We start from the raw sequence: 12,565 nt of genomic DNA on the forward strand, positions 1-12,565 counted from the left end.
GACATACACATAGACAGACACACACACACACAGACAGACACACACACACAGACAGACACACACATAGACAGACACACACACACAGACACACATACAGACACACACACAGACACATAGTCAGACACATAGTCAGACACATAGTCAGACACACACACACACACACACACAGTCAGACACACAGTCAGACACACACACACACAGGCAGACACACAGTCAGACACATAGTCCGACACACACAGACACACACACACACACAGACAGACACACACACACACAGACACTCACACAGATAGTCACACAGTCAGACACACAGTCAGACTCACACACAGACAGACACACAGACAGGCACACACACAGACAGACAGACACACACAGACACTCACACAGGCAGACAGACACGCAGATAGACACACAGACAGAAACACAGACAGACACACACACACAGACAGGCACACACACAGACAGACACACAGACACACACACAGTCACACACAGACAGACACACACACAGACACACACGTAGACACACACACAGAGACACACACACACACACACACACACACAGACATTTGTGAGGGCCACGAAGAATCCAGCACGAATTTTAAGGATACAAAGTAATAACATTTATTTACAATAACATATATATATAAAACAGCAGCAGCAACTTCCCTTGCTGCTCCCTCCTTCCTGCTGGTTCCAAACTGGCCAGCTTTATTTATACTAGGAGTTTACTAATGGTTTCTCCGCCCCCCTCATTGGGGAAGCTCATACTCCCACAGGATTGTGGGATTGTCATTAGTCCCCAGCCAATGGTAAGTAGGCAGGTTATAACACAGTCAGACACACAGACACACACACACAGTCAGACACACAGACAGACACACACACAGTCAGACACACAGACAGACACACACACAGACACTCACACAGACAGACAATATGAAGCTCCAGCTCACTTGGATTTCCGAGTATCCTGTGATGCAGATGGAAGAATCTAGACACCAGGAACATCACGTATAATGGGGGCTTCAGCAGGCAGTTCCCGTGATGTGATCCACGGTGCTGCAGGGGCATTGTGTAATCGGCCTCACTGCACATGGGGTAGGTGGGCAAGGGCCCAACCAGAGGGTGGGGGCATTCCGGAGTGTTCCGACAGAAAGTCAGAGATGTGGGATTTCCTCTGTTTCTCTAACTGGACAGTGGCACGCCTGAGTGTTTCCGACCTGGCCAGTTTTGATTCACATGTCCAGCACTGACAGAATGTTTGTGTGGTTTCAACGCCTTTCTCTGTCACTCAATGTCTCGGGCCGCACAGCCCGAGCGGACAGACACGCAGAACCGGCGAGCAGCCCCTCCGGGACACAGATAATCAGGACAATGATAACAGGCTGAACTAACCTCCAACCAGGATCGTGGAACCATCCGGAATGTCCTTCACTGCTGCTACAGGGTCATCATAGAAGGCTGTACATCGCTGGGCGCTGGTGGAAAACAAGCAGCTGCAGCCCTAAGGGGAAGCAGATGAGGTCGTGTTTACCGGTGATCAATGAACCTTCCTCCAGGGCGCATGGAGCCAGCAAGGTGCTAAAGCTACCATCACCGAACTGTCCCCCGTCTCAATTCACTGCTCGTTTGGGAAATGGAACACAACTCAGCAAGCCCCCACAAACCCTCCGTTAGTGCAAGTTACAGAGTAAAGCTCCCTCTACACTGTCCCCATCAAACACTCCCAGGACAGGTACAGCACGGGGTTAGATACAGAGTAAAGCTCCCTCTACACTGTCCCCATCAAACACTCCCAGGACAGGTACAGCACGGGGTTAGATACAGAGTCAAGCTCCCTCTACACTGTCCCCATCAAACACTCCCAGGACAGGTACTACATGGGGTTAGATACAGAGTAAAGCTCCCTCTACACTGTCCCCATCAAACACTCCCAGGACCCAGGACAGGTACAGCACAGAGTTAGATACAGAGTAAAGCTCCCTCTACACCGTCCCCATCAAACACTCCCAGGACAGGTACAGCACAGAGTTAGATACAGAGTAAAGCTCCCTCTACACTGTCCCCATCAAACACTCCCAGGACAGGTACAGCACGGGGTTAGATACAGAGTAAAGCTCCCTCTACACTGTCCCCATCAAACACTCCCAGGACAGGTACAGCACGGGGTTAGGTACAGAGTAAAGCTCCCTCTACACTGTTCCCATCAAACACTCCCAGGACAGGTACAGCACGGGGTTAGATACAGAGTAAAGCTCCCTCTACACTGTCCCCATCAAACACTCCCAGGACAGGTACAGCACGGGGTTAGATACAGAGTAAAGCTCCCTCTACACTGTACCCATCAAACACTCCCAGGACAGATACAGCACGGGGTTGGATACAGAGTAAAGCTCCCTCTACACTGTCCCCACCAAACACTCCCAGGACTGGTACAGCACGGGGTTAGATACAGAGTAAAGCTCCCTCTACACTGTCCCCATCAAACACTCCCAGGACAGGTACAGCACGGGGTTAGGTACAGAGTAAAGCTCCCTCTACACTGTCCCCATCAAACACTCCCAGGACAGGTACAGCACGGGGTTAGATACAGAGTAAAGCTCCCTCTACACTGTCCCCAACAAACACTCCCAGGACAGGTACAGCACGGGGTTAGATACAGAGTAAAGCTCCCTCTACACTGTCCCCATCAAACACTCCCAGGACAGATACAGCACGGGGTTGGATACAGAGTAAAGCTCCCTCTACACTGTCCCCATCAAACACTCCTAGGACTGGTACAGCACGGGGTTAGATACAGAGTAAAGCTCCCTCTACACTGCTCCCATCAAACACTCCCAGGACAGGTACAGCACGGGGTTAGATACAGAGTAAAGCTCCCTCTACACTGTCCCCATCAAACACTCCCAGGACAGGTACAGCACTGGGTTAGATACTGAGTAAAGCTCCCTCTACACTGTCCCCATCAAACACTCCCAGGACAGGTACAGCATGGGGTTAGATACAGAGTAAAGCTCCCTCTACACTGTCCCTATCAAACACTCCCAGGACAGGTACAGCACGGGGTTAGATACAAAGTAAATCTCCCTCTACACTGTCCCCATCAAACACTCCCAGGACAGGTACAGCACGGGGTTAGATACAGAGTAAAGCTCCCTCTACACTGTCCCCATCAAACACTCGCAGGACAGGTACAGCACGGGGTTAGATACAGAGTAAAGCTCCCTCTACACTGTCCCCATCAAACATCCCAGGACAGGTACAGCACGGGGTTAGATACAGAGTAAAGCTCCCTCTACACTGTCCCCATCAGTGGCCCTGTAATACTGTGTATTGTACTGTAACTCTGCAGAGGTTCGGTCACTGGTAGGTAACCCGACCTGGCCACGGAGAGCTCCGCCTTAGCCACTCCCCCGGGAGTCAGTATAAGAACCTCTTCTGGGACAGGCCCCATTCTGTCTGGGGTCGTCTGTGTCGGGTAAGCCTCCCATGTAGTATATTAAAGACTGAGTTAAAGTCTCACATGTCTTTGTGGTTCTTGACGCTTAGCGCATCAACGGGTCTGTCACTATATAACACTGGGGTACAGTACTGGTGGGGACGGGTCTGTCACTATATAACACTGGGGTACAGTACTGGTGGGGACGGGTCTGTCACTATATAACACTGGGGTACAGTACTGGTGGGGACGGGTCTGTCACTGTATCACACTGGGGTACAGTACTGGTGGGGACGGGTCTGTTACTGTATAACACTGGGGTACAGTACTGGTGGGGACGGGTCTGTCACTGTATAACACTGGGGTACAGTACTGGTGGGGACGGGTCTGTCACTGTATATCACTGGGGTACAGTACTGGTGGGGACGGGTCTGTCACTGTATAACACTGGGGTACAGTACTGGTGGGGACGGGTCTGTCACTGTATAACACTGGGGTACAGTACTGGTGGGGACGGGTCTGTCACTATATCACACTGGGGTACAGTACTGGTGGGGACGGGTCTGTCACTGTATAACACTGGGGTACAGTACTGGTGGGGATGGGTCTGTCACTGTATAACACTGGGGTACGGTACTGGTGGGGATGTGTCTGTCACTGTATAACACTGGGGTACAGTACTGGTGGCGACGGGTCTGTCACAGTATAACACTGGGGTACAGTGCTGGTGGGGACGGGTCTGTCACAGTATAACACTGGGGTACAGTACTGGTGGGGACGGGTCAGTCACTGTATAACACTGGGGTACAGTACTGGTGGGGACGGGTCTGTCACTGTATAACACTGGGATACAGTACTGGTGGGGGCGGGTCTGTCACTGTATAACACTGGGATACAGTACTGGTGGGGACGGGTCTGTCACTGTATAACACTGGGGTACAGTACTGGTGGGGACGGGTCAGTCACTGTATAACACTGGGGTACAGTACTGGTGGGGACGGGTCTGTCACTGTATAACACTGGGGTACAGTACTGGTGGGGACGGGTCTGTCACTGTATAACACTGGGGTACAGTACTGGTGGGGACGGGTCAGTCACTGTATAGCACTGGGGTACAGTACTGGTGGGGACGGGTCTGTCACTATATCACACTGGGGTACAGTACTGGTGGGGACGGGTCTGTCACTGTATAGCACTGGGGTACAGTACTGGTGGGGATGGGTCTGTCACTGTATAACACTGGGGTACAGTACTGGTGGGGATGGGTCTGTCACTGTATAACACTGGGGTGCAGTACTGGTGAGGATGGGTCTGTCACTGTATAACACTGGGGTACAGTACTGGTGGGGACGGGTCTGTCACTGTATAACACTGGGGTACAGTACTGGTGGGGACGGGTCAGTCACTGTATAACACTGGGGTACGGTACTGGTGGGGACGCGTCTGTCACTGTATAACACTGGGGTACAGTACTGGTGGGGACAGGTCTGTCAGTGTATAACACTGGGGTACAGTACTGATGGGGATGGGTCAGTCACTGTATAACACTGGGGTACAGTACTGGTGGGGACGGGTCTGTCACTGTATAACACTGGGGTACAGTACTGGTGGGGACGGGTCTGTCACTGTATAACACTGGGATACAGTACTGGTGGGGACGGGTCTGTCACTGTATAACACTGGGCTACAGTACTGGGGAGGACGGGTCTGTCTCTGTATAGCACTGGGGTACAGTACTGGTGGGGACGGGTCTGTCACTGTATAACACTGGGCTACAGTACTGGTGAGGACAGGTCTGTCACTGTATAACACTGGGGTACAGTACTGGTGGGGACGGGTCTGTCACTGTATAACACTGGGGTACAGTACTGGTGGGGACGGGTCTGTCATGTATAACACTGGGCTACAGTACTGGTGAGGACGGGTCTGTCTCTGTATAGCACTGGGGTACAGTACTGGTGGGGACGGGTCTGTCACAGTTTAACACTGGGGTACAGTACTGGTGGGGACGGGTCTGTCACTGTATAACACTGGGGTACAGTACTGGTGGGGACGGGTCTGTCACTGTATAACACTGGGGTACAGTACTGGTGAGGACGGGTCTGTCACTGTATAACACTGGGGTACAGAACTGGTGGGGACGGGACTGTCACTGTGTAACACTGGGGTACAGTACTGGTGGGGACGGGGCTGTCACTGTATAACACTGGGTACAGTACTGGTGGGGACGGGTCTGTCACTGTATAACACTGGGGTACAGTACTGGTGGGGACGGGTCTGTCACTGTATAACAGTGGGATACAGTACTGCTGGGGATGGGTCCGTCACTATAACACTGGGTACAGTACTGGTGGGGACGGGTCTGTCACTGTATAACACTGGGGTACAGTACTGGTGGGGGCGGGTCTGTCACTGTATAACACTGGGGTACAGTACTGGTGGGGGCGGGTCTGTCACTGTATAACACTGGGGTACAGTGCTGGTGGGGACGGGTCTGTCACTGTATAACACTGGGGTACAGTACTGGTGGGGGCGGGTCTGTCACTGTATAACACTGGGGTACAGTGCTGGTGGGGACGGGTCTGTCACTGTATAACACTGGGGTACAGTACTGGTGGGGACGGGTCTGTCACTGTATAACACTGGGGTACTGTACTGGTGGGGACGGGTCTGTCACTGTATAGCACTGGGGTACAGTACTGGTGGGGACGGGTCTGTCACTGTATAACACTGGGGTACAGGACTGGTGGGGACGGGTCTGTCACTGTATAACACTGGGGTACAGTACTGGTGGGGGCGGGTCTGTCAATGTATAACACTGGGGTACAGTACTGGTGGGGATGGGTCTGTCACAGTTTAACACTGGGGTACAGTACTGGTGGGGACGGGTCTGTCACTGTATAACACTGGGGTACAGTACTGGTGGGGGCGGGTCTGTCACTATATCACACTGGTGTACAGTACTGGTGGGGATGGGTCTATCACTGTATAACACTGGGGTACAGTACTGGTGGGGACGGGTCTGTCACTGTATAACACTGGGCTACAGTACTGGTGGGGACGGGTCTGTCACTGTGTAACACTGGGCTACAGTACTGATGGGGACGGGTCTGTCACTGTATAACACTGGGGTACAGTACTGGTGGGGACGGGTCTGTCACTGTATAACACTGGGGTACAGTACTGGTGGGGACGGGTCTGTCACAGTTTAACACTGGGGTACAGTACTGGAAGGGGACGGGTCTGTCACTGTATAACACTGGGGTACAGTACTGGTGGGGGCGGGTCTGTCACTGTATAACACTGGGGTACAGTACTGGTGGGGACGGGTCTGTCACTGTATAACACTAGGGTACAGTACTGGAGGGGACGAGTCTGTCACTGTATAACACTAGGGTACAGTACTGGTGGGTACGGGTCTGTCACTGTATAACACTGGGGTTCAGTACTGGTGGGGACGGGTCTGTCACTGTATAAGACTGGGGTTCAGTACTGGTGGGGATGGGTCTATCACTGTATAACACTGGGGTACAGTACTGGTGGGGGCGGGTCTGTCACTGTATAACACTGGGGTACAGTACTGGTGGGGACGGGTCTGTCACAGTTTAACACTGGGGTACAGTACTGGTGGGGATGGGTCTGTCACTGTATAACACTGGGGTACAGTACTGGTGGGGACGGGTCTGTCACTGTATAACACTGGGGTACAGTACTGGTGGGGACGGGTCTGTCGCTGTATAACACTGGGGTACAGTCCTGGTGGGGACGGGTCTGTCACTGTATAACACTGGGGTACAGTACTGGTGGGGACGGGTCTGTCACTGCATAACACTGGGGTGCAGTACTGGTGGGGACGGGTCTGTCACTGTATAACACTGGGGTACAGTACTGGTGGGGACGGGTCTATCACTGTATAACACTGGGGTACAGTACTGGTGGGGACGGGTCTATCACTGTATAACACTGGGGACAGTACTGGTGGGGACTGGTCTGTCACTGTATAACACTAGGGTACAGTACTGGTGGGGACGGGTCTACCACTGTACAACACTGGGGTACAGTACTGGTGGGGACGGGTCTGTAACTGTATAACACTGGGGTACAGTACTGGTGGGGACGGGTCTATCACTGTATAACACTGGGGTACAGTACTGGTGGGGACGGGTCTGTCACTGTATAACACTGGGGTACAGTACTGGTGGGGACGGGTCTATCACTGTATAACACTGGGGTACAGTACTGGTGGGGACGGGTCTGTCACTGTATAACACTGGGTACAGTACTGGTGGGGACGGGTCTATCACTGTATAACACTGGGGTACAGTACTGGTGGGGACCGGTCTGTCACAGTGTAATACTGGTGTACTGTACTGGTGGGGCCGGGTCTGTCACTGTATAACACTGGGGTACAGTACTGGTGGGGACGGGTCTGTCACTGTATAACACTGGGGTACAGTACTGGTGGGGACGGGTCTATCACTGTATAACACTGGGGTACAGTACTGGTGGGGACGGGTCTGTCACTGTATAACACTGGGGTACAGTACTGGTGGGGACGGGTCTATCACTGTATAACACTGGGGTACAGAACTGGTGGGGACGGGTCTGTCACTGTATAACACTGGGTATAGTACTGGTGGGGACGGGTCTATCACTGTATAACACTGGGTACAGTACTGGTGGGGACGGGTCTATCACTGTATAACACTGGGGTACAGTACTGGTGGGGACGGGTCTGTCACTGTATAACACTGGGCTACAGTACTGGTGAGGACGGGTCTGTCTCTGTATAGCACTGGGGTACAGTACTGGTGGGGACGGGTCTGTCACAGTTTAACACTGGGGTACAGTACTGGTGGGGACGGGTCTGTCACTGTATAACACTGGGGTACAGTACTGGTGGGGACGGGTCTGTCACTGTATAACACTGGGGTACAGTACTGGTGAGGACGGGTCTGTCACTGTATAACACTGGGGTACAGAACTGGTGGGGACGGGACTGTCACTGTGTAACACTGGGGTACAGTACTGGTGGGGACGGGGCTGTCACTGTATAACACTGGGTACAGTACTGGTGGGGACGGGTCTGTCACTGTATAACACTGGGGTACAGTACTGGTGGGGACGGGTCTGTCACTGTATAACAGTGGGATACAGTACTGCTGGGGATGGGTCCGTCACTATAACACTGGGTACAGTACTGGTGGGGACGGGTCTGTCACTGTATAACACTGGGGTACAGTACTGGTGGGGGCGGGTCTGTCACTGTATAACACTGGGGTACAGTACTGGTGGGGGCGGGTCTGTCACTGTATAACACTGGGGTACAGTGCTGGTGGGGACGGGTCTGTCACTGTATAACACTGGGGTACAGTACTGGTGGGGGCGGGTCTGTCACTGTATAACACTGGGGTACAGTGCTGGTGGGGACGGGTCTGTCACTGTATAACACTGGGGTACAGTACTGGTGGGGACGGGTCTGTCACTGTATAACACTGGGGTACTGTACTGGTGGGGACGGGTCTGTCACTGTATAGCACTGGGGTACAGTACTGGTGGGGACGGGTCTGTCACTGTATAACACTGGGGTACAGGACTGGTGGGGACGGGTCTGTCACTGTATAACACTGGGGTACAGTACTGGTGGGGGCGGGTCTGTCAATGTATAACACTGGGGTACAGTACTGGTGGGGATGGGTCTGTCACAGTTTAACACTGGGGTACAGTACTGGTGGGGACGGGTCTGTCACTGTATAACACTGGGGTACAGTACTGGTGGGGGCGGGTCTGTCACTATATCACACTGGTGTACAGTACTGGTGGGGATGGGTCTATCACTGTATAACACTGGGGTACAGTACTGGTGGGGACGGGTCTGTCACTGTATAACACTGGGCTACAGTACTGGTGGGGACGGGTCTGTCACTGTGTAACACTGGGCTACAGTACTGATGGGGACGGGTCTGTCACTGTATAACACTGGGGTACAGTACTGGTGGGGACGGGTCTGTCACTGTATAACACTGGGGTACAGTACTGGTGGGGACGGGTCTGTCACAGTTTAACACTGGGGTACAGTACTGGAAGGGGACGGGTCTGTCACTGTATAACACTGGGGTACAGTACTGGTGGGGGCGGGTCTGTCACTGTATAACACTGGGGTACAGTACTGGTGGGGACGGGTCTGTCACTGTATAACACTAGGGTACAGTACTGGAGGGGACGAGTCTGTCACTGTATAACACTAGGGTACAGTACTGGTGGGTACGGGTCTGTCACTGTATAACACTGGGGTTCAGTACTGGTGGGGACGGGTCTGTCACTGTATAAGACTGGGGTTCAGTACTGGTGGGGATGGGTCTATCACTGTATAACACTGGGGTACAGTACTGGTGGGGGCGGGTCTGTCACTGTATAACACTGGGGTACAGTACTGGTGGGGACGGGTCTGTCACAGTTTAACACTGGGGTACAGTACTGGTGGGGATGGGTCTGTCACTGTATAACACTGGGGTACAGTACTGGTGGGGACGGGTCTGTCACTGTATAACACTGGGGTACAGTACTGGTGGGGACGGGTCTGTCGCTGTATAACACTGGGGTACAGTCCTGGTGGGGACGGGTCTGTCACTGTATAACACTGGGGTACAGTACTGGTGGGGACGGGTCTGTCACTGCATAACACTGGGGTGCAGTACTGGTGGGGACGGGTCTGTCACTGTATAACACTGGGGTACAGTACTGGTGGGGACGGGTCTATCACTGTATAACACTGGGGTACAGTACTGGTGGGGACGGGTCTATCACTGTATAACACTGGGGACAGTACTGGTGGGGACTGGTCTGTCACTGTATAACACTAGGGTACAGTACTGGTGGGGACGGGTCTACCACTGTACAACACTGGGGTACAGTACTGGTGGGGACGGGTCTGTAACTGTATAACACTGGGGTACAGTACTGGTGGGGACGGGTCTATCACTGTATAACACTGGGGTACAGTACTGGTGGGGACGGGTCTGTCACTGTATAACACTGGGGTACAGTACTGGTGGGGACGGGTCTATCACTGTATAACACTGGGGTACAGTACTGGTGGGGACGGGTCTGTCACTGTATAACACTGGGTACAGTACTGGTGGGGACGGGTCTATCACTGTATAACACTGGGGTACAGTACTGGTGGGGACCGGTCTGTCACAGTGTAATACTGGTGTACTGTACTGGTGGGGCCGGGTCTGTCACTGTATAACACTGGGGTACAGTACTGGTGGGGACGGGTCTGTCACTGTATAACACTGGGGTACAGTACTGGTGGGGACGGGTCTATCACTGTATAACACTGGGGTACAGTACTGGTGGGGACGGGTCTGTCACTGTATAACACTGGGGTACAGTACTGGTGGGGACGGGTCTATCACTGTATAACACTGGGGTACAGAACTGGTGGGGACGGGTCTGTCACTGTATAACACTGGGTATAGTACTGGTGGGGACGGGTCTATCACTGTATAACACTGGGTACAGTACTGGTGGGGACGGGTCTATCACTGTATAACACTGGGGTACAGTACTGGTGGGGACGGGTCTGTCACTGTATAACACTGGGATACAGTACTGGTGGGGACGGGTCTGTCACTGTATAACAGTGGGGTACAGTACTGGTGGGGAAGGGTCTGTCACTGTATATCACTGGGGTACAGTACTGGTGGGGACGGGTCTGTCACTGTATAACACTGGGGTACAGTACTGTTGGGGACGGGTCTGTCACTGTATAACACTGGGGTACAGTACTGGTGGGCACGGGTCTGTCACTGTATAATATTGAGGTACAGTACTGGTGGGGACGGGTCTGTCACTGTATATCACTGGGGTACAGTACTGGTGGGGACGGATCTGTCACTGTATAACATTGGGGTACAGTACTGGTGGGGACGGGTCTGTCAATGTATAACACTGGGGTACAGTACTGGTGGGGACGGGTCTGTCACTGTATAACATTGGGGTACAGTACTGGTGGGGACGGGTCTGTCACTGTATAACATTGGGGTACAGTACTGGTGGGGACGGGTCTGTCACTGTATAACACTGGGGTACAGTACTGGTGGGGACGGGTCAGTCACTGTATAACACTGGGGTACGGTACTGGTGGGGACGCGTCTGTCACTGTATAACACTGGGGTACAGTACTGGTGGGGACAGGTCTGTCAGTGTATAACACTGGGGTACAGTACTGATGGGGATGGGTCAGTCACTGTATAACACTGGGGTACAGTACTGGTGGGGACGGGTCTGTCACTGTATAACACTGGGGTACAGTACTGGTGGGGACGGTTCTGTCACTGTATAACACTGGGATACAGTACTGGTGGGGACGGGTCTGTCACTGTATAACACTGGGGTACAGTACTGGTGGGGACGGGTCTGTCACTGTATAACACTGGGGTGCAGTACTGGTGAGGATGGGTCTGTCTCTGTATAACACTGGGGTACAGTACTGGTGGGGACGGGTCTGTCACTGTATAACACTGGGGTACAGTACTGGTGGGGACGGGTCTGTCACTGTATAACACTGGGCTACAGTACTGGGGAGGACGGGTCTGTCTCTGTATAGCACTGGGGTACAGTACTGGTGGGGACGGGTCTGTCACTGTATAACACTGGGCTACAGTACTGGTGAGGACAGGTCTGTCACTGTATAACACTGGGGTACAGTACTGGTCGGGACGGGTCTGTCACTGTATAACACTGGGGTACAGTACTGGTGGGGACGGGTCTGTCATGTATAACACTGGGCTACAGTACTGGTGAGGACGGGTCTGTCTCTGTATAGCACTGGGGTACAGTACTGGTGGGGACGGGTCTGTCACAGTTTAACACTGGGGTACAGTACTGGTGGGGACGGGTCTGTCACTGTATAACACTGGGGTACAGTACTGGTGGGGACGGGTCTGTCACTGTATAACACTGGGGTACAGTACTGGTGAGGACGGGTCTGTCACTGTATAACACTGGGGTACAGAACTGGTGGGGACGGGTCTGTCACTGTGTAACACTGGGGTACAGTACTGGTGGGGACGGGGCTGTCACTGTATAACACTGGGTACAGTACTGGTGGGGACG

The 12,565-nt window shown here is 53.2% G+C and overlaps 1 protein-coding gene across 2 annotated transcripts in view; it reads right to left on the reverse strand.

Moving 5' to 3' along the window:
* The window catches only part of oxct1a (3-oxoacid CoA transferase 1a), a 437,799-nt gene that overhangs the window by 402,160 nt on the left and 23,074 nt on the right, over positions 1-12,565 (reverse strand). For both annotated transcript variants that reach the window (XM_072515595.1, XM_072515594.1), the window contains exon 3: positions 1,399-1,507. In XM_072515595.1, the coding sequence (XP_072371696.1) occupies positions 1,399-1,507 (109 nt within the window). The remainder of the gene's footprint in view (positions 1-1,398; positions 1,508-12,565) is intronic.

Source organism: Scyliorhinus torazame, chromosome 9, assembly GCF_047496885.1.
Source record: "Scyliorhinus torazame isolate Kashiwa2021f chromosome 9, sScyTor2.1, whole genome shotgun sequence".
Taxonomy (NCBI): domain Eukaryota; kingdom Metazoa; phylum Chordata; class Chondrichthyes; order Carcharhiniformes; family Scyliorhinidae; genus Scyliorhinus; species Scyliorhinus torazame.